Source organism: Strongylocentrotus purpuratus, unplaced genomic scaffold (assembly GCF_000002235.5).
Source record: "Strongylocentrotus purpuratus isolate Spur 01 unplaced genomic scaffold, Spur_5.0 spur5_scaffold_8, whole genome shotgun sequence".
Classification (NCBI taxonomy): domain Eukaryota; kingdom Metazoa; phylum Echinodermata; class Echinoidea; order Camarodonta; family Strongylocentrotidae; genus Strongylocentrotus; species Strongylocentrotus purpuratus.
In genome coordinates this window covers 14,366,537-14,390,719 of record NW_022145614.1, presented here as the reverse complement: position 1 = coordinate 14,390,719, position 24,183 = coordinate 14,366,537, and the positions used below count along the sequence as shown (strand labels likewise).

Below are 24,183 nucleotides of genomic sequence, written 5' to 3'. Positions count from 1 at the left end.
TAAGGGAGGGGGGGGGGGGGAGAAAAGACAACAAATTTCCCTCAAGTATACTTTAATATTCATGATCATATATATGAAAATGTTTTCTAAACACTTTATGAAAATGTACTTTTGTTTACTTTTTATTATTGCAATTTATGTTTTATCCAAAATATCAATATACATACAATGTATCCAGTTTTGATGTGTACAATATGTATTTGATTTGAGGGAAAATAATAACAAATGTCTTTAAAAAAAAAATTACTCAAACACACACTATCAGTGGTATCATACATAACTTTATTCAAATATTGTCAGACAACTGAAGCACATCACAAATCAATTTAATTTCCCTCGTTAGACTTAGGAAAATGGCCACACTACTGACAATAGTGTCTTCACAGCGAGAGTCCCTTAAAGATTGCATGCATGGGTCAGTTTCAACATTGTTTCATCACAGGTAAGAAGTTCCGATTGTAATGCCCCAGAAGTTTTTAAAGCCATCCCATCTATGAGTAAGCCGATACCAACTTCAGATAGACGTAAGCAGTACAATCGATTCAGCAATGTTTTGGAGAGGTTAGACTTCACTGTCGAGTCCCAGAGAAATTCATATGTTAACTTTTGCCCTCCATGTCCAAATCTCTTTGGGAAAGTTCTGGGTCTGGGATGTTAACTCTCAATAGCTATTCAGTCTCTTATGTACAGAGTGTCATTCCGAGGGGATAAAATGATATTACTACAGAGATATTTTCCTGGCTGTGAACTGGTGTTGATACGGCTCCAAATTGAATCTGGTGGTAGGGGGGGGGGGGTCAAGGTATTCACGCAATATTGAATATTCCCCCTTGCCAAAGACATCACAATATTTTTTTTAGAGCATTTGAAATATGGACGCAAATATTCCATCCTAGAAGGACAAAATACAAGTACCTTACTCTATTCAAAATAATCAGACTTTGGGTACTGACTTCTCCCTTTAAACACTTCTTTCGTGGAAACCAAATTAATGTCAACCTTTGACCTTCTCCGAGTCATTGCTAATATTTGAATTGATCTATCTATATTCTATACATATCAAATACACCGTGACTCATTTATCCGACTTCTCCTCTTCCGTCTTGCCCTGTTCAAGTTGTTCGGGTGCTGGCTCCCGGTGATTGGGAAAAGATTCCCAGGGGCTAGACAGGTCAAACTTGCGGAACTCCTGGGTCATCTCAAGAGGCTCGGCAACAACTCGCTTCAGCTCGTCGTCATAACGAACCTGGTATATGAAAGACAAAATTTGGTTACAAGTTTATTGCACATTCAACAATGTCTTCTTTGATCTTATTTCCTGATTTGTTTAACGTGTCAGTACAAAGAAACCCTACCAGAAAAAAAGAAGTTAATTTACCTATAAATGAATAGAATAGTATGATATAGCAAAGGATGTATAGGGGGAGAGAGATTTTAGTTGTGAATAAAATGAAACTAAATGGATCTTTGACTGCGTGCAGTAAAAAATGATGCCTCGGCCATAGAGCAATTTCATAAATAAAAACAGAAGCAATCTTTCAAATTCAAGTTTGATTGTAATCCATTAACAGGTTCTCAGGATATCATCATTACAAAATATTTTTCATATCACCCTTTGAACTTTGACCTCATGACCCTATAATATAATCAGTTCATTGGCTCTGCAAGATACATACATGTCCTGAGTTTGATAGTAATCCAACCATCAGTTATAATGAGAATGCGTTCACAAGCTTTCTTGCATACATATTAAATGAATCTCATGACCCCAAAATATGCTTGGTTCATTGAATCTGCAAGATACATACATGTCCTGAGTTTGATGGTAATCCGTCCATCGGTTCTAATGATAATGTGATCACGAGCTATTTTGCCTACATAATGAGACCTGTGACCTTTGACCTCATGACCCCAAAATCTAATCAGTTCATTGGCTCAACAAGATACATACATGTCCTAAGTTTGATGGTAATCTTTCTATCAGTTCTAATGATAATGTGATCACAAGCTATTTTTGCATACATAATGAGCCCCGTGACCTTTGACCTCGTGACCCCAAATTCTAATCAGTTCATTGGCTCTGCAAGATACATACATGAACTAAGTTTGGCAGGAATCCATCAATCAGTTCTTGAGATAACGCGATCACAAGAACAGGACATATGGACAGACAGACAACCCGAAAACATAATGCCTCCCGCTACTTCGTAACAGAGGCATAAAAATCAACATTCATGTATATCAGCTGGGGGGTGTTTCACAAAGATCCTAAGTCGAACTTAATTCTAAGTTGGACTTAAATATTATGTAGAGCCATTTGTAGCCTTAAAATAAAATATACCGGGTGTTCAAATAAAAAATTCAAGTATTTTAGTCTTGTCATAAATTACACATCAAGAACATGAAATCTCCTTGATAATAGAAAATATGAATTAACATTTTATGCCCTTTAAAATAATTTTTCACAAAATATTTTCAAAGATTCTAACGGCTTTCCATAATTTTTAAGTCCAACTTAGAGATACGTTCAACTCAGGATCTATGTGAAACCCTCCCCTGGCATGCTAAGAGACAAGCCTTGTTATAAGAAAATCAGTAGACATCAGTAGGTCTGTGATACCTTACCTCTACAAAACCACTGAGAGGGAAATCTTTCCGGAGTGGATGACCCTCAAAGCCATAGTCGGTTAGGATTCTCCTCAGATCTGGATGGTTAGCAAAGAATACGCCATACATGTCCCATACCTGAAGAAAAGGTTCAGTTCAGTCTTTATTTCATTCTCAATAAAAAATAACATAAGGTACATAAAATATGTAAACAACAGATTTAAAATATACCAATAGAAATCAATACAGAGCAATTAGAACAAAAACAAATTATGAGAATGAGGGGTCTACAAAAACGAGCAAATAGCCTAATAGTATGTTGACCCCAAAATGAACAAAACATTCTTGATTATAAAAAACAAATACAACAAAGAAATTAACATGCAATATATACCACTTCACAATATGAATACAAACTTAAAACGGTGTTTAAAAAAATTAAGCGATGGGCTGATTTTTAGTGCAGGAGGGACATTGTTCCATAGAGAAAGGCAAATATTGAGTTATGGGAAATCAAAGTTCTGACTCAAGGTAAATGATAATTATATCAAACAAAACTCTTTATTAGATGGGTGGCAGCACTGTGGTACATTGGTGAATGCTCTTTGTACATGTCAAAGTTGGTGAACATGATACATCAATGTCCTGGATTTCAAACCTTGGCCCTGTGTTTACAAAATCTGTGGGCAAGGCGTCGCTCTCAAGGATTGCCTCTCTCCACCCAGGTGTATTTCATGGACACTTGGTATTGCCGGGGTAATAACAATTGCAGGGCCGTCTGGAAGAGCATATTCATTGCAATGATGCTTCCCTGGCTACACAAGACATCTCATTATATTAATTATAGATGGATATTCGAGAACACTATCATGGAGGAAAACCATTGAATTGGGGTTTATTTCATTTCACTAGTGAGACAAAGTGCTGTAATGTAATTTTTTTAATGATAATTCAACAATTTAGAAAGTGTAATATTCTGAAGAAATTTCCTTAGACGAATTTATGAATCTTAGGCTATCATTTGCAAGAGAGAAGTCACCTCAAATCAATTAGTCAGAATCAGAATTTCTTCAAAAGGTTATTTCATTACATCAAATAAATCAACGATGGGCAAAACTTCAATAACCTCCATTTTGAGTGATATTTGATTAGTAGGTATTCATTATAACATGTCAGGGAACATGAAAAGGTCAGACAGATAGACAAAATATACATGTACATGTAATCTTACTTCACAAAAGTTGTATCATTACATCATCATCACCTTCAAGAAAGTTAACATTTGAAGTCAATAGTTCCAAACACTCCTCAATGAAAAAGTTTGACCTTTGACCTACCTCTCTCTCCAGCCAATCAGCTGCCTTGAAGACAGGTACAAGCGAGTCCACGGCACTCAGTTCATCTGTATAGGTCTTGATACGAATGCGCTCATTGTATCGCAGGGATAGCAGGTTGTAGACCAGCTGTGGAATATTGAGGAGAATATCAAACACGTAGAAAAATTAGCTAAGATATAATACTAGTACTCAGTCTCCACTAATTACTTTATAAATGAAAAAAATTAGTCCTCATTAGCATTACATGACCCATTCCTAAAAAGTATATTTCCAATTGACAGTAAACTATACAACTTATTGTTGCACACATGAAGCTGAAATAACCACTACTGGTATTGATATTTTTTGTAACATGTCATTTTAGTGTTAACTAATTTCAGACTATACATACCGGTATTACATTTATCTGACATATATGTAAATTTGATATCTTACAAAACAGGTACTATTTTCATATGCAGTTATGGGTAACTTAAGATACAATTAGGAAACATGTACAAACTAGATGGAATTCGACTGCGCGCAGTCGAAAATGATGCCTCCGTTAAAGAGCAATTTTACAAACCAAAACAGAAAAAAAAAAATTGAATTCACGTTCAATGGTAATCCATTGACAGGTTCTCAGAATATTGTGATTACAAGCAATTTCTCATATACATATATGACCCTTTGATCTTTGACCTCATGACCATAAAATCTACTTAGTTCATTGGCTCTGCAAGATGTTCTGAGTTAAATAGTAATCCATCTGTCAGTTCTAATGAGAATGCGTTCACAAGCTATTTTTGCATACATAATGGGCCCATGACCTTTGACCTTTGACCTTATGAACCAAGAATCTACTCAGTTCATTGGCTCTGCAAGTAACAAACATGACCTAATTTTGGCATGAATCCATCAATCGGTTCTTGAGATAACGCGATCACAAGCTGTTTTTGCATTCATAATGTGCGCTGTGGCCTTTGACCTTTGACCTACGTGCTCCAAAATCTAATCAGATTGTCTTCCTATGGTGATACACACTATCATTAAGTTTGAAGTTTTTACATCTCCAGTGGTTCTTGAGATATCATGATAACAATCTCAATGTATGGAATTTCATAAGTTGACCTCTGTGACCCTTGACCTTTGACCTACGTGCTCCAAAATCTAATCAGATTGTTTTCCTATAGTGATACACACTATCACTAAGGTTGAAGTTTAAATCTCCAGTGGTTCTTGAGATATCATGATAACAATCTCAATGTATGGAATTTCATAAGTTGACCTCTGTGACCCTTGACCTTTGACATACGTGCTCCAAAATCTAATCAGATTGTTTTCCTATAGTGATACACACTATCACTAAGTTTGAAGTTTAAATCTCCAGTGGTTCTTGAGATATCATGATAACAATCTCAATGTATGGAATTTCATAAGTTGACCTCTGTGACCCTTGACCTTTGACATACGTGCTCCAAAATCTAATCAGATCGTCTTCCTATGGTGATACATACTATCCTTAAGTTTGAAGTTTAAATCTCAAATGGTTCTTGAGATATCGCGCTAACAAACTCAATACAAGGAATTTCATAAGTTGACCTCTGTGACCTGTGACCTTTGACCTACGTACTCCAAAATCTAATCAGATCGTCTTCCTATGGTGATAAATACTATTCCCGAGTCTTAAGTTTAAATCTTAAATGGTTCTTGAGATATTGTGATAACGGTCAAACGGGACGGACGTACGGACGTACGGACGGACAACCCGAAAACATGATGCCTCCGGCACCACCTTCGGTGGCGGAGGCATAACAAAACGATTACAAAAAATATCAACAACAAAAAATATTTGAAAGATGAAAGTTTTATGAAATAATCATCATTTGGCGTCATCTCTTATTTTCTAATACCATAGAACAAATTTCTCACGTTTCATGTTGTGATTTTTTACACATAAAAAAAAAAAGGATCTCTAATTTTGATATCAGCAAACATAATATACTGATGCTGTGTCTCCTCTGCAATCCAATATTTGCTCAGGCACCAGTTGCTATGGGCTGCATTTTTTCTTCTTCAAAGATAGGGTTAGAGTTGAGACTCGGTTTCACATTCGGTTTGTATTCAGAGTTTTGTGTTGAAGTTGGGTAGAGTTGAAGGGATTTCGTTAGTCAGAGAATATGATCATGGAACAATTGTTGGTGGAGTATGAGTTGTAGATGCAGTTTAACCCAACGGGAAGTCCACCTTGATATTTTAAGGTGGTTTTAAAGTAGAACAATGAGAGAGAGAGAGAGAGAGAGAAAGAGAGAGAAAGAGATCAGTCAATTTTTGAGAAAATTTGAGAAACAATACCATAAAATGTTTAATTCTTCAATGTTGTAATAAAATTCCAATCGAATACACCATGGCAATTCTGTGACACCCGATTTGTATTACCTCAAACCGTTGAGACCTGGTGGGCACATCGACGGCTGTGATGTCAATGAGAGACTTGAACTGTGCATTGTGGTGGTCCCTGAGGAATGTGATGACTGGGATGATGCCTTCGGGATGGATCATCACCTCCAGCTCGTTACCGTAGGTCACCTGTACCTCCTGGACATACTTTGGGAGGCAGTCGGCCACGTAATTGCCGAACTCTACCAGTCGTCCCTTCTGGAGTTCATCGCGAGGTCGCACTATGGCTGCAGAGATCAAGGGTACATGTATATGGCATGTAACTAAACACACCCTTTTCAAGATTGGATATACATGTATTTAATATGACTATATGGTACTTTCTTTTCTGGTAAGGATTACCTAATGGTACGGTCACAAAGGTTCGTACGAACGATAATTTTGTACGAATCTCCGTTTTTCAATTGTCTTCCCGAATTTCCATTGTCTGAAAATCGTTCGTAGCAGTTCGTAATGGCATTTGTGACCCAGGCTTAAGGTAGCAATTAAGTTTCAAAACAACAAATGAACGACATCTGTCTTACAAATTCATGGAAAATGGATACAGCAGGCCTATAATTTGTTCTAACCCGGTTGGACTAGTTTGGTCAGGGAGAAAGACCTGCAGGTTAGAGCTTATTAAGTTAGCCGCTTACATACCCAGGAAAGAAGTTGACATAGCCATTATAAAAAATCAATCGTTTCTCTTTTATATTTGAATATAGTGTTTTATCTTAAGCAGGGCTCCCACTTAGCCGAGTTGGAACCTCGAGTTGTGGCGAGCTGGCGCGATCTTATGGCAAGCCGTTTTATTATTAATTGATATCAATAAATCAATTCTTGTTATCAAGAAATAATTTTATGTTGTAAAGCAATGGTAATTCTTGATATCAAGAATTCGATTTCGTGATATCAGGAATTCGATTTCGTGATATCAAGAAATATGTTTTAATGATAAAACTGCTTGCCATAAGATCACGCCAGCTCGCTACAACTCGAAGCTCCAACTCGGCTAAGTGGGAGCCCTGCTTTAGGGTATGTTGCCAAATGAATAATAACTCAATAAATGTTTTGTTCTCTTCTGTATACGTACATAGCTGTAATATTAAGCGAGATATTTCTTTATATTCTCATTGGTGTCAAATCTAGAAGGCCTGACACAAGTCAAAGAGATCTGACTTGTTTCACATGATTAATTAATGTAAATGGATCAAGTACTGTAACTAACATAAGATCCTACCCACTTTTCATACAGCATTTGTACTGCTAAATGAAACAGATTCCCATAACACTCCAAAATTTCATATTGACTGAACTTGGAAGCCTTTTGGATATTTCATACCTATCTCATAATGAGTACTCTGAGAGAAGAATTGATATTTTGCTTTCCTTAATTCTATTAATTTACCAAACTTACAATTTTAGAGTCTCACAATAGGATTTAATTTCACATTAACCTACTATTGTTAATTGGCGATTTTGTAAACTAAATATAATACTTACGTTGGTTGGTACTGGAACATAATGTCCGTGCACTGTTCTGGCATAGTAACTTCCCTGCAGCAAAAAAAAATTTTAAAAATAAAAGACAAGTCTTTTTAATGACAATTAGCATAGTAATTCTACTATCTGAAACAATTTTACTTCATATTTCTTGTTCAAGAATATATGGGAACCCACCTGCGCATGCGCAGATCATTACTTTCCGCAACTTTAGGCCGATGAAAGTTGATCTCATGGTTCTCGTCAAGCATTGTTGAGATTTTGATGAGGGATTTAGATCAACTTTCATCTTTCATCTGACTTTGATTTCATGTTCTCACGGGCATATTTGGAATTTGAATGAGGGATTTTGATCCAAATTCATCTTTCATATACAAACCAATAGAACTTGTCGAGGGTATTGAGTCTTGTACATTATACATGTAACGCTCTTACACCAATATCATACTCCAATGACTATTTCTTCCAAATTTTCTGTGACACCATCTTCATTTCATTTCATTTTCATTTATACTGTCTCGTTTCTGACTTAAACTTAAGGCCCTGTTTTATTATACTGGTATTAAATTATGAACTTGATGATATAGCGATATACATATTTCTTTGTTCGTCTTCAGTCTGCTTCTTATTATTTGTTCTTCTGCTCTTTCTTCTTGCTTGTTCTTCTTCTTGTTCTTCTTCTTCTATCTTCTCACAAGTACTTTCCTTCATATTCTTTTATTGTAAGTAGGTATCTTAACTTTCTTCTAATTATTATCTGACAATTCTTTTACCATTTCACCTCATTAAACTTAGCACTTTTGTATTGTACTCTCCTACACTCTTACCCAGTACCTTTAAAATGAATCATTTTGACTGACAGTGCGGCCAAAAGCGATCGATAAATAGTACAGATGAATTGCTGTCCTGAGCTAGTATATTGGGCAACGTACACAATGCACTGAACAGTTTAATACGCGATAGCTCCCACCCGGTACGGTAGCGGGAAGCCGGAGTACGGCGTGAGGCAAAACATTCGCCCCGTGTCTAGCCGCAGACTATTCCTGGCCTACGCGATAGGCAGCTAAAGTAGCGGGCGGCATAATATGCCGCCCGCTACTTTAGACCAATCAGCGATCGACTTGGCAGACATCGCCATGGACGCGTGTCACATGGGCCACGGGCGGCAGCCAATCGAATATATTGTTGATTTTTTGAGGCGGCAATTTCATATCTGGACTTTTTGACGCGGGAATTTCGTCAGCGATGAGTGTTGAGAACTTTTTTGGTGCGCGAGCAAAATTTGATGCGGGCGCTGACAAGAACCATGAGATCAACTTTCATCGGCCTTATGTAGTGCAAAACACTAGGATTTCTTTGCGCAGAATCCATTGAAACCTCCGCAATCGGACTTTATTCAATTTAAATTTTGGACATACTATGGTTGATTGGACCCCGGTTTTCATTCCTACCCGTCACTTTTGTAGTTGTAAATCATCTTGGTGGGTTTTTTAATCCCATTTCTCGCCATGGAACAACATGGTTTTGACGCTATCGTGAAGGAAAAGTGGCAGAAACAGCAGGGCCGTAAGGACAGCGATGCTAGCCGAACGGGCAAGGCCAAGCCAAGCTAGGCGACGCCTGAAAAAAATAAAAGCAGTAGATCTAGGCAGAGCCAAGCTGTACCACTAAAACTCAGAGTAAGGCTCAAACTAGCTCGGAGATGGTGGGAGATTCTCAAATCACGACTTAAGAAATTGGAAGCCATGTTCTCTCCAGGGAAAAAACACATGGGGGCTCGGGGCGAATTAGCCCCTGAAATGCCCCAAAGAGCCCCCAAATTTTGCATAGAGTTCAATTAGGCAAATTCATGCAAAAAAATATATTGAAAAAACTGACTTGAAAACACATCAGACAATTAGTCTGAACCGAGTCAGGAGCAGATTTGAAGAAATTATATTTTTAAATGTTGTAAAACCAAAGATATAAGAAGAAAATTGACCAAGTATCTGTACTAAAAATCGTACATGTAAAATTGGTCGTACACATTCGACAGCTCTAAATGACGCGCACGGTTGCGTTACGTGCGTTCTCGAATTAAAAATAATACCTCACACACACACTCTCACCATACCGCGAATGGTCCGTCGTGGGGAGCTAGCCGGCTGAGAGTTTGCAGCGATACCAATGCAGCTTCGGAGTTCCGCAGTGCGCCATTTTAGCGGGACTCGGAAAGGTTCGCGGTGGGAAGGCAGCGGCCTAGCTTTTTGCCCAAACAACGCTAGATCGGCTGCTGGCAAAATGAAAATAACTACGATCGAGAACATCGTCGGTTTCTTAACTTTTCAGTGAGATAATTCTGAATTCTAATTGAGACTATATAATAAATTAAATCGATAAAGAAACCTCGGTAGAACTCTTATAACTATACAAAAGCTTGTTTATTTCTTCATTTGACATTTTGTTTTTGACCATTTTTTCGTGCGCGAGTCAATGCAAACTATGTATTACCAAACTTTCAACACGCAAGGAACGGGGAACACACGCGGACCTCGTATCAAATTCGTTGCAAAAAAAAAAATCAAGGGTGATTTTGAAGCAGTGAAGAATATTGGCGCTGCAATGCGCAGAAATATACTTGAAAGAAACTTAAAAAATCATACCTGAATTTTCAGAAAATCGTATTTGTATTAGTGTACCTAGATGTGAATTGTTTATAACTCAGATTTTATGAAGATTTGTCGGGAAAAAATGTCAATTTTTTCCGTTTGGTGGTCATTTCTAGGCTAATATTTTAAAAGTTACTTCAGTAATGGTCCCGATGTTTCTCTTATCATACTCGCATGTTATTCCTGCAACGGTTGCCAAGATACCCGTGCTGAGATGCTTATTGAATGTGAACTGTGCAATGAGTGGCTCTGCCCAAGATGTGCAGCCCTTGACCCGAAAGTAGTAAAAGACATTGGTAAGTGGAGTACTGTCCACTTTTTCTGTAAATCATGTAACATCGAGACAAAGCTTCAAACCAATTCAGGATGTCCTACCTACCCTAGAAAAGAAGAATGCCTAACACAGGAATCCGAGCACACTCTCAAGAGTCTCATGGATCTGGTAACAGATATGGAGATGAGAATGAAATATTTGCAGGCGGACACTGAAGATATCAAATTGAAACTCACAAATTTGACTACCAACAAGACTTCATCACATCAATTGGCCCAGAGAACAAGCATTGCCATATGATCATTTTGATCATGAGATGAATGTGGAAACAACCCATCCTCACTCTGACAGACTAGTAAGAGATGATTATAGTGAAAGAAACAGTAACAGAGCAAACACCGTCCTAGATGTCACTTTGGGAAACAGTGCAATCCTCGAGGAGTACAGAGACAGAGAACGTAGAAGAAACAACATCATCCTACATAATGTTCCAGAAAGCACAGGGGGCAATAGTGCTCTCCGCCAAAAGGATGATGGACAATTTGTACAAAATCTTATCAGCAATGCACTCATGATTGAAAATGTTGTTGTCCGACAGGCTGTGAGGCTTGGACATAAAATGCAGGACAAAACCAGGCCCAGAGTGCTGCTTGTCGAAGTGGATGCACCAAGAGAAGGAATTTTATCTAAGGCAAGGAAACTGAGAAGTCATTCTGAGTATAACATGATATTTATTAACCCTGATCGTACCCCAGCAGAGAGAGAGGCCCACTGGAAATTGTGCAAGGAGCTGAAAACAAGGAGAGACATGGGTGAAGACTGCATAATTAGAAAAGGGAGAATAACCAAACGTTACCAAGCATCTCCTTTTATAGGTACCTCAATGTCACCAAGGATACCCACATAAATCAATGAAGATGTGAATGCAGAGCAGATAACACAAAGGCAAAGGAAGTCTACCACTTCCAAATTTGATGTTCCTTCAGAAAAGTTGCAAGGTACAGAGGTGATAAAACTTGCAGAGAAAGTGCAGTGTGCAGAAAAGATGTATGGTGCAGAAAAGATGGATGATGTAAAAATGATGCAAGGTGCAGAAAAGATGCATGGAACCGAAGAGATGTATGGAGCCAAAAAGATGCCAGGTGCAGAAAATATGTATGGAGCCGAAAAGATGCAAGGTGCAGAAAAGACCCAAGTTGCAGAGAATGTTCAAAGGGCAGAAAAGGTGCACAGTACAGAAAAGAAGCATGATGCAGAAGAGATGCAATGTGGAGAAAAGATGGAAGGTGGAGAAATGATGACAAAAACAACAAGTAGTGAGAGCAGAAAACACCCCCATTCACAAGGAAAGGAGCATCCTGCTTTAATCTGACTAGAGCAAACAATGAAAGACTCCATGAAAGATAAGGAAAGATTACCGCAATATCAAGAAACAGAAGCAGAGTATGAATTTGTGTATGCAGAGGGCAAACAAATGAAAAGTGCTACAAGGAAAGAGAAAACAGACTTTAACAATGATGAGAGGTATGAGCATAGACGCGGCAAACATGAGAAATGCAACAAGATAAGTGATGACTCCTGTGCAAAGCTATCAACTACAAGTGCCTGAATCAAATGCAACGTATAGACTCAAATAGAACAGGAGCCCTAGTAATAGATGGTCAGCTAACACATCAATGCACAGACTACAATCTGCAATCACCCCACAGTAATACAGCAGTACAAGAAACTGCTGAATGGAATTGCAAGAATCTTTCAAAACCAGCTACAAGATATCCAATACAAATAGGAAGAGAAATGAAGAGCAGCAGTGCTGATAATAATAATGTCACAAGGGACATTTTTAAAGCAAAGGGATACTACAAAAATGACATGTGTACATGTAACAGGATTCCCTCATGTCAGCAATCCCACATTGACATGAGTATCAGAGATTTGGGAGAGGGGAATATCACCAATATTGTTAAAGCTGATAACGAGAAAGGTGTAATACAAGAAGATGAAAGTACTGAGAGATATAGTGACAATGATGAGAGAAGAAGCTGTTACAGAAGTCCCATGAGAAGTACTGACCACATGAACTCAAGCCTGATGTCAGAAAGCTCTGATTTTTTCACTGAAAGTGACAGTGAAGATGACAGCACTCAAATTAATTTGGAGAGTAATGATGATGATAATAGCTCTGTCAATGGTGATCACAGTCATGATGGAAGAGAGGGAGATACTGATACAGATAGAGGTAAACAAAGCAAGTTCAAAAGGAAACTCAGAGATAGGAAGCTACAAATCTTCTACACAAACTGTGACTCACTTCTGAACAAACGAAACGAGCTACTTCTTCTTCTACAATCACATGACGTCGATCTTGTCTTGCTGACAGAAGTTTTCCCTAAGAACCACCAAAACCCCCTTACACATAGAGACTTCATTTTAGAGGGATATGATTTGCACTGCAATCTAGAGGATGGAAATAGAGGAGTTGCAATTTATATCGCAAGAGATCTTTACCACCTTGTCGGTGAATGTGATTTGCAGCACAGTTTCCATGAGTCAGTGTGGATCTTAATTACTCTAAGAGGCTCAGACAAACTACTGATTGGATGCATGTACAGAAGCCCATCACTAGACAACCATGAGGAACTGAAACGAGCATTTACACAAGTCACATCAATCAACTCCTCCCATGTCCTAATAGCAGGAGACTTCAACTATCCCAACATTGATTGGAAGCTTGGAAGGGCAAGGTCCCATACTGAACAGGAGTTCATTGAAACTGTCGCTGACTGTTATCTACACCAACACATTGGGGAACATACCAGATACAGAGAAGGCCAGCGTTCCAGTATGCTAGATCTGGTTTTCACGAACGAGGACGGCATGATCAACCACATAGACTATGTACCTGGAATTGGAAGAAGTGATCATATTGGAATCCTCTTTGGCCTTACAGTATACACACCAGACACCCACACCCCAACTCCTCACCTCCAGTTTTACAGAGGGCAGTATAATGATATGTGTAAAGAGCTAGGCCAAATCGAGTGGGAATCTGAATCGGAGAATAAAAGTGTAGAGGATGCTTGGGAGTTCTTTTTAGTCACCCTGACTGAAAAAATGGAGAAGTTCATACCGAAGTCAAAACCCAAACACCGCAGAAAGAAACAGAGATGGATGACTAGAGAGGCACTGAGGAAACAAAGCCAGAAACATCGAGCTTGGAAAGAGGCACAGAGGACCAAACATCCTGTGGACATTATGAGAGCAAGGAGATTAGCCAAGCAGCTGCAAACTCTGACCAAGCAGTTATGTAGGAATTTTGAGAAAGACCTGGCTATGAACGTGAAATCAAATCCCAAGGCATTCTGGAGGTATACAAATAGCAAACTCAAAACCTCTTGCAGACTAGGCGAACTCAGAACTCCGGACGGTGAACGAATATCAACTGATAAAGGAAAAGCGGATGCATTGAACACCTTTTTCGCCACTACATTCACTGATGAGGATAAAGGGCACATTCCAAAACTCCCACCAAGACACAAAGGAGAGACATTGACATCTATCTCAATCTCTGAAGATGATGTTTATAAGAAGCTTGTCCACCTGTCAAAGTACAAATGTGCAGGACCTGATGGCATTCACCCTTGCGTTCTAAAAGAAACAGCCGCCTCAGTTTCAGAGCCCCTCTCCATAATCTACAATGCATCATTGAAGGAAGGCAAACTACCAAGTGCATGGAAGGTCAGTCATGTGGTACCTGTCCACAAAAAAGCCAGTAAGATGGATGTTAAGAACTACAGACCAATCAGCTTGACATCAGTACCATGCAAAATTCTGGAGTCACTAATTCGAGATGAGATAGTTGCCCACCTGATGGAAAATGACCTACTGTGTGATGAACAGCATGGCTTTGTTCCAGGACGCTCTTGTGTGACACAGCTTCTGACTGTCATGGAGGCATGGACTGAGATGCTGGATAAAGGAACCCCTATTGATGTGGTATACTTAGACTTCAAGAAAGCTTTCGATAGTGTACCTCACCTTCCCCTTCTATCAAAACTTGAGACATACGGTATATGTGGCCAAATTAAGGAATGGATAGCAGACTTCCTCCAAGGTAGATGCCAGAGAGTTAGAGTCAATGATAAACTATCTGACTGGACAAAAGTAAGGAGCGGAGTGCCGCAGGGTAGTGTTCTCGGCCCAACAATGTTTGTCTTGTGCATCAATGACCTACCAGATGGACTTCAAGGGTCTGTCAAGATCTATGCTGACGACACTAAACTGTATGGCAAGGCATCCACCAAAGATGATCTGTGCTCAATCCAATCTGACCTTGATACACTAATGGAATGGAGCAATACATGGCAAATGCACTTCAACACACAAAAGTGCAAAGTACTACACATAGGCCCAGGAAACGTCAAACACATCTATGCCCTTGGAGATGATGTCCTTGAAGCTACATCAGAGGAGAAAGACCTCGGCATCCTCATTGATGACGAGCTAAAGTTCCATAACCATGTGGCATATGCTGTCAAGAAAGCCAACGGAGTACTCTCCTGCATCCGTCGCAGCTTTGAGTGCAGAGACAGGTCCACAATTCCAAAGCTGTACAAAGGCCTTGTCAGACCTCTCATAGATTACGGAGATTCCATATGGTACCCTCGCTTCAAGACAGACTCCAAAACCATAGAGAGGGTGCAGAAGAGAGCTGGGTCATTCCATGTCAAATCACCCAAAAAATCTGAAAATCTTAACCCGACCATTTTTGATTTTGATGAAACTTGGTGAACTTGTTGAGTGTGATCTCACAGCACCAAATCCCAAATTTTAGGTCAATCGGGTGAGGGGTTTGGGAGATACGGCCCACCAAATTTTGAGATTTTTTCAAAAATGGGGGTGGCGGGCCTACCTTTGAACCCTTGTATCTCGGGACCTAATGGGTCAATCTTCTCAAAATTTGTATTGTTGGAAAGGGTATTCAATAAGGATTCCAAATCTGCCGCCATTTTGAAGATTCGTACATGTTGGGGTACTTTGACCTCTTGACCTCAGATTTGACCTTGAAATTGACCTTGTGGATCACGTAACTTTGACAACATTTTTCATGAAATGTAATCTCTGACATGTTCACTAAAACATATAAAAGTTTCAGAGATATAATATTTTTTGTTTAGGAGCAATAAGGATTGAAAGTATCCATGCTCACAGATATTCACAATAAGCCCTATTATAATGTATACAATACATGCAATATGCACAGTACAACATACATCTTCCACATGCTTTTTTGTTTTAGTCATATCCATCCTAAATGTCAGCAGTACTTGAATGGAAATGAAATGACAATTTCATATAGGCCTAAAGGGTTAACAGGATGTATGGCTTTAGACCTCTGAGTCAGTTCTAGGATAATTACCCCCTGGAAAATTCCCCCCCCCCCCCTCTGGAAAACTACCCTCTCAGGACAAATACCCCAGAGGACAATTACCCCCCCCCCCCCCCTATTTGTTAAAGGGGAAGTCCATCCTGATAATAAAGTGGTTTTAATCAGGCAGATTTATTTTTTGGGGGGTATATTATTCTTGAGGGGTAATTTTCCCGGGGGGGGGGGGGGGGGGTAATTGTCCTAGGAGGAAATTGTCCAGGGGTTAATTGTCCTTGGGGGGGGGGGGGACAGATTGTCCTAGGAGGTAATTTTCTGGGGGGTAATAATCCTCTGGGTGTGATAGTCCTTGGGGGGTAATTGTCCTTGGGGGGGGGGGGGACATTTCCTGAGGGTTAATTTTCCAGGGGGGTAATTATCCTAGAACCGACTCAGAGGCCTAAAGCCATACGTCCTGTTAACCCTTTAGGCCTATATGAACTTGTCATTTTATTTCTATTCAAGTACTACTGACATTTAGGATAGATATGCCTAAAACAAAAAAGCATGTGGAAGATGTATGTTGTACTGTGCATATTGCATGTATTGTATACATTATAATAGGGTTTATTGTGAATATCTGTGAGCATGGATACTTTCAATCCTTATTGCTCCTAAACAAAAAATATTATATCTCTGAAACTTTTATATGTTTTAGTGAACATGTCAGAGATTACATTTCATGAAAAATGTTGTCAAAGTTACGTGATCCACAAGGTCAATTTCAAGGTCAAATCTGAGGTCAAGAGGTCAAAGTACCCCAACATGTACGAATCTTCAAAATTGCGGCAGATTTGGAATCCTTATTGAATTCCCTTTCCAACAATACAAATTTTGTGAAGATTGACCCATTAGGTCCCGAGATACAAGGGTTCAAAGGTAGGCCCGCCACCCCCATTTTGAAAAAATCTCAAAATTTGGTGGGCCGTATCTCCCAAACCCCTCACCCGATTGACCTAAAATTTGGGATTTGGTGCTGTGAGATCACACTCAACAAGTACACTAAGTTTCATCAAAATCAAAAATGGTCGGGTTAAAACCATTGGGTGATTTGACATGGAATGACCCAGCTACCAAAATGATTTACGACATCCGCAACCGTCCTTACATAGAGACTTCGGGCGCTCAACCTTCCCTCCCTCGAATATCGCAGACGGCGAGGCGACATGATTCAGGTTTTCAAAATCATCCATGGACTTGAACGCATCCCAGTTGATACCTTCTTTGAACACTCGACTAGCAACACAAGAGGCCACAGTCTAAAGATCGTAAAACAAAGATGCTCAACGAAGATTAGACAGGATGCATTCAGCCAACGTGTCATCAATGACTGGAACACACTTCCTGAAGAGGTGGTCACTGCTACCACGGTGAATGCCTTTAAAGCCAGACTGGATCGAGTATGGAAGGACAAGCGTTTCTGCTCCCCATATGAGTAGAATACCCGACGCAGAACTGAGCCAGACACTTACCAAGAAGACACCCAACTACGAGAAGGAAGAAAATGAAATTGAATTGGAAGCCCGACTGCTGAGAACACAGCATTCTTCCAGAATCTCGGGTAAAGGTAATAGATTAAACATAGGATGGTTAAGGGTAAGACCGGATAACATTATAAAAAAAAGACATATCCTTCCAACCTCCCATATCCAAGTTTTGGGCTGATTATTGCCGACCCACCGCAGCAAGGCCATTCAGATTTTCGTACCCGACCGAAGCGCCCTCTAGTGCCCCATGAATGTGCCTAGTTCAATGCAAAACAAATTAAAAAGTGTTATTTTCATGCAAGCAAGCTTGAAAAGTAGCCCCCAAAATTTGTTAAGTAATTTTTTCCCTGGGCCTAGTTTTCTCGAGTTGTAGACGTGCTCCCGGGGACTGCTATTAGCAGCCACAGCACTGATACCATTATTGAGGAGTCAATTTGTACCCGATGTGACCGAGTCTCAACCACGTGCTGGTCGGCCGAAGCTAGCCTTAAGGGCTCTCTCGAAATGTTTTTTTAATGATATTATTCGAGAGAGCCTTAAACGGCTCCCATACCCCTGCACGGAGAGGCATGTAAACAAAACTCAAAAGTGGTCCAAAATCACACTTTCGCGCACCCGACCAATATTGGACAGTGGCTTTGATAAATTTTGTCGTAGTTTTGGTCTTAATTAGCGCTTTAATTTCAAAATCGGATCTAAAAATAACAAAATAAGAGCAATTTTCTTACCAGACCGATACAGCTCAGCTCCCTTTTCACGTGTACCGTGTGAATTCACGATGTCTACACAATGGTGATGACCTCTGACTGGCACTTCCGTAATTGTGGGTAAATTGTGCTGCTTCCGTATAATGCGCTGTATGAGTGTTATTCAGCGCATTATACGGAAGCAGCACATTTACGAAGTGCTAGTCAGAGGTCATCACCATTGTGTAGACATCGTGAATTCACACGGTACACGTGAAAAGGGAGCTGAGCTGTATCGGTCTGGTAAGAAAATTGCTCTTATTTTGTTATTTTTAGATCCGATTTTGAAATTAAAGCGCTAATTAAGACCAAAACTACGACAAAATTTATCAAAGCCACTGTCCAATATTGGTCGGGTGCGCAAAAGTGTGATTTTGGACCACTTTTGAGTTTTGTTTACATGCCTCTCCGTGCAGGGGTATGGGAGCCGTTTAAGGCTCTCTCGAATAATATCATTAAAAAAACATTTCGAGAGAGCCCTTAAGGCTAGCCGAAGCAGTGTTTTTCATCGGGAGTGTTGGGCGGAAAAATACTCCAAAAAAGATAAGAAAATTGACATGAAACAGGTAACAAAATATCAACTTTTAAATCATGATCTTTATTTGGTCATTTGATAAATATTTACTTCATTTTGCCGGAGTTGCGGGTCAAAGTTTGGATAGACTTCTGAACTAGCGCCGATTGTGGTATTGGCCTCCCTATCAAAAGAGACAACACACAAAACCCTATGCGTGGGATAGGCGTATAGACTCTAGGTAAAGTTTGACTTTCATAATCACACGAACATGCAAACGTTATGAGGTATATAAATTATACATTTTCCATATTGAATATTCTGAGATTGCTACAACACCAAACATTGTAGCAAATAGTACTGCTTACCGTGAGAAACACTCAAATTTCTCAAGGAACTTGCGCACCTCGACAGAAGAGAAGCCATTACGAAAGCAAGTCGTCCTAAATCAGTTCGTCCAGGCCAGGCTATGCTAGGCATTGATGTATACTATGCGCCTAATTCGACCCTGTACCACACTTCACACCCGGCCGAAACCTCTGATTATTTTACTGGCCGCGTGGGGGCTGTATATCTTGCTGTGGGTCAAGTGTAGTTTTGTTTGATTGTTTGTTTGTTTGTTCTTTTGTTTATTTATGTTTTGTTTTTTCTGTTTGCATATTTTATCATTTTGTTTGTCTTATTACATTATATTCCATTATGTTTTTGTCTGTCCTTTGGAAAGCAAAGAGTGTTTATATCTTTCACTAGAATTATGCTGCACTTTGTTAGTCTGCATAAATCCAATCACATCTCACCTACATGTACACAAATGTAACTTATATTAGGACAATTATGTAGTGTTTTGTTTTTGTATTTATATTGTTCACGGTGGTATTTTCCACTTTTCATGTATGCTAATTGCCATATTATATTGTAGTATTAGCATAGCCTATAGGTTTAGAGAAGCATTCCTATATATCGTTATACATTTGTATTGTTGTTTTGTTGTATTCTGTTTTCTTTGTATTATTATGCTTAGCTAAGTTTGTATTCTTTATTATGTATCATTATCATGACATGTAAATGTGTTGTACTCTCATACCCAGAAAGGGGTCGCAAGAGTCAATAAATTGTATTCTATTCTACACCCAAAAAACTAAATTCTTCAAAGTGTGCTAGAGTTACCAGGCGCGTAGCCAGGGGGTGGTGGGGGTTGTCGCCCCCCCCCCCCCCAAAAAAAAAAAAACGCCAGCCAAAAAAAAGAGAAAGAGAAGAAAAAAAGTAAAAGGACGTAGGAAGAAAAAGGGAAAGGAGTCGAGAACGGTACAACGAATCGTCTTCTTTCTCAAATAATTTAATGAAACGTCAAAGCTTCCGCGCTTTACGCGGAACGGGCGAAATTGAGTTAGAGCCGAGAACGGAACAAAGAATCGTCTTCTTTCTCTAATAATTTAATGAAACGTCAAAGCTTCCGCGCTTCGAAAGAGGGGGACTGAATACAGATAAGGATTAAGGGTCGGGAAAGGTACAACGAATCGTCTTCTTTGTCTAATAATATGTCAAAGCTTCCGCGCTATGCGCAGGAGGGGCGGACTGAATTCAGACAAGGATTAAGAGTCGAGAACGGTACTTCGAGTCGTCTTCTTTCTCTAATAATTTAAAGAAACTTTAAAGTTTCCGCGCTGTGCGCGGGAGGGGAGGAAACTGAATTCAGATAAGGATTAAGAGTCGAGAACGGTACATCGAATCGTCTTCTTTCTCTAATAATACGTCAAAGCTTTCGCGCTATGCGCAGGAGGGGGGGGGGGGGGGGGACTGAATTCAGACAAGGATTATGAGTCGAGAAAGGTACAACGAATCGTCTTCTTTCTCTAATAATACGTCAAAGCTTTCGCGCTATGCGCAGGAGGGGGGGGGGGACTGAATTCAGACAAGGATTATGAGTCGAGAAAGGTACAACGAATCGTCTTCTTTCATAGCTTCCGCGCGAACTACCCCCTCCCTGCACCCACCCCCCTAGGGAGCGCGCTTCGCGCGCTCTTTAAGTGATTCGCACGCTTTGCGTGCTTACTACCGCCCCCCCCCCCCTAAAATGAAATCCTGGCTACGCGCTTGAGAGTTACCCTTTAGTCTAACATTTATTTGAATTATGCATTGGTGTAGTGTTCTTACTGTTCCAAATTTCCAAATTTTCTTTCAATATTACACTGTATATGCTATTGTTGTTTTTGAAATTCTTCAGTGGCCCTCGAAAATTTGAACATTTGTTTATTTCTCCAGAGGGGGGGGGGGGGGGGTGGGGGGGCCCCCCTCCCCCTGGATTCGCCACTGGACCCATATACAGATACATACTCCCCCCATGTATGTATAGTTTATTAAAGCTGCCATTATTTAACATTTGATTTTTTCTCTATCTCTCTCTTTCTCTCTCTTCTCATTTTAGACTTTCAAACAGCGCAAGCCAGACGCGGATCCAGGATTTCTTGGGGGGGGGGGGCAAAATTTGAAATTATGCGAGCCTATTGGTACGTAATGGTGACCGGCAGTGACGTAATGAGCAAAAACTTTTGGGAGGCAGACGAAAAATCCACAGCACCCCATTCTCTTACATGCAGGCCCCGCTGAACGTTTTTCAAAGTGGGTGGGGGGGGGGGAGGCTAAAGTATTTACAATCATGCAGGTAGAGCGTAGCATAAATTAGCGTGGGGTCTAGGGCCAAAGCCCTGGCGGGGATCAAGGGGCGGAGGCCCCAGAAGCTCAGGGGGTATGGGCATTTAATTACGGTCAGATGAGCATATTTTGATACCTTATTCACGACACTGGCAGGTTACTAATTGGCGTGGGGTCAAGGGGCGGAGAGCCCCATGAAACTCAGGGATTTGAGTCATTTATAACGGTCAGATAAGTATTCATGGGCCCGACGGAAGCTCAGGGGTCTTATAGGCATTTGATTACGGTCAGATGAAAATATTATTATATTATTTGTGACACTGGCAGGACACTAATAATATTGACGTAAGGTCCAGCGGGCGGAGCCCCAAGAAGCTCAGGGGTTTTAGGCGTTTAATTACGGTCAGATGAGCATTTGTTGATACCTTATTATTTCGTGACACTGGCAGTTCACTATTTTTTCTTTCTTGCTCTCTTTCTTTCTATTTCTCTTTAATATATAGGCTCCCGATCACTTGAGGCCGCCATCTTTGTCAAGCTTTGCTTATGATTGCGGTCTCCTGCACTTTTCCAACATAATAGTTCGGTTAATACTTTAAATTTATGATTATATGTTATGGAAATAGTTTCGTTATTATATGTACATATATTATGTAAAAAAAAACATTTTGACATGAACAAATTATTGTTTATTTATGTTGTATTATACCTTACATTTATATGTTCTTTGTTATTCAGTTAATTTCTGTTAATGCAGAAATAAAATAAAATCAAAAAATCAAAAAATCACCGCCGTTCCGCGGGCCCTGACATATGGGCATCTCAATAAGCATATTCTTGCCTGACTGTAAATTTAGGAATTTATCATTTTCCATGAAGGTCAGGTTTCATTAGTCTGCTACTGGTAACATGTAAACCAGTAATACCTGTTCCATGGTCGAGCAACCGGCGACTAAACCGTCCCCCCCCCCCCACCCCCAAAGAATCTCCTCTTAAACACACAAAAGACAAAGATACTAGTAATAGACAGGAATCGAAGAGATTTTAATGATTTTATTTTGGATGGAGAAAAAATTGCTGAAATCCAGGATTTCATATACCTGGGATCACTTGTTAGCGCTAAAGGATCAAGTGAGAAAGAAATCAAAAGGAGATTAGTTATAGCAAGGAATGCAACTCAGAAAATGGTAAAGATCTGGAGAAGCCGGGGAATAAATAACAGTTTAAAGTTAAAGATAGCACTGACATCTCTATTTCCCATTGCTACATACGGAAGCGAGACATGGGCCATGACCAAAAGAGATGAAAAGAGAGTAGATGCGTTTGAAATGTGGGTGTATCGGCGAATACTGAGGGTTCCCTGGACAGACAGAAGAACAAACCGATGGGTACTGGACAAGCTGGATACAGAGATGTTGCTCAGAAAGAGTATTGCCAGAAGGAAACTGCAGTTTTTTGGCCATGTAGTAAGGAGAGACGGTCTTTGAAAGTCCCTTATAACAGGAACAGTGGAAGCCAGGAGAAGAAGAGGCAGACCTGCTATTTCCTGGTTCAAAGATATCCACATATGGACAGGGAAAAGCTGTCAGAGGCAACAAGAGCAACAGCTGACAGAGAAGGATGGCGTAAACTTGTGATGGCCACAGCAGCGCAGCTAGCGCCACCTGACTGAAGAAAGAAGATCATTTTCCAACAAACGCATAAAAAAATATAATTTACTAAAAAGTAAGGAAAAATCTCGGAAAATTATGTCATTTCAACAACATTTGTAAATAAACCACGTTTGAATTGTACACCCCCCCCCCCCCCCAGATCTACACCTTGTTGACGGGAAAACTAAGGGGGGGAGGGTGCGAAGTGCAAGGGGCATGTTCCTGTTCTCTCTTTTAATTTTTTTTTCCCCTCTGGCTCGTAATGTTGTGAACCGGAGCAAAATAACACAGAGTTCCAATAAGAAATCTATTTATTCAGATGGTCATATCTCAGCCAATACTCAACATATTCAATTGATTTTCGACATTTGTACATTAGTTTTGATGCTCTTTCGGAAAAATTCTCAAAATAGTTTTTTGATGACGTCACACTTTACCACTTTATAGTTTCAGTTTCAGTTTTTATTTTTCATTTCCAACAGAACAGTAATTTTGACAAGAAATCAGATATACAATTCAACATTTAATAATATAATACATTTTACATGGTTTAAAGTTGTGAAATAGAAAGTATACATAAATATCCAGTATAATGGGTTTGTAAATTTTCTTTTTTAAAGATAAACGTGTGGAAATAGAGGGATCCACTGAAAAGCAGAGTTTGTAAAATGTGGGTCCCTCAAAATAATGACAAACATAATTTTTTAACATTTAAATATATCGACTTGAAAAAAATATATATACATATATACATATATACATATATACATATATACATGATTATATAGACCAGGGATTCTCAAACTTTTTCCTTGACGGTCCAGATGTGATTTTCCATGAACACTAAAAGGTCCGGAAAAATGTGCAAATTGAGTTTACTTCATCAATTATTTCCAAACATATAAGTTTGTGATTTTGCA

At 39.5% G+C, this 24,183-nt stretch overlaps 1 protein-coding gene across 1 annotated transcript; it reads right to left on the bottom strand.

The window, feature by feature from the left end:
* Positions 1-261: 261 nt before the first annotated feature.
* Positions 262-19,421, bottom strand: LOC585337 (NADH dehydrogenase [ubiquinone] iron-sulfur protein 3, mitochondrial). The gene is made up of 6 exons (XM_030975507.1): positions 19,328-19,421; positions 7,866-7,919; positions 6,363-6,610; positions 3,945-4,070; positions 2,626-2,745; positions 262-1,246 (listed from the first exon to the last, which is right to left on the bottom strand). The coding sequence occupies exons 1-6, from the start codon at positions 19,383-19,385 to the stop codon at positions 1,076-1,078; spliced, it is 777 nt and encodes a 258-aa protein (XP_030831367.1). The 5' UTR covers positions 19,386-19,421; the 3' UTR covers positions 262-1,075.
* Positions 19,422-24,183: the final 4,762 nt, after the last annotated feature.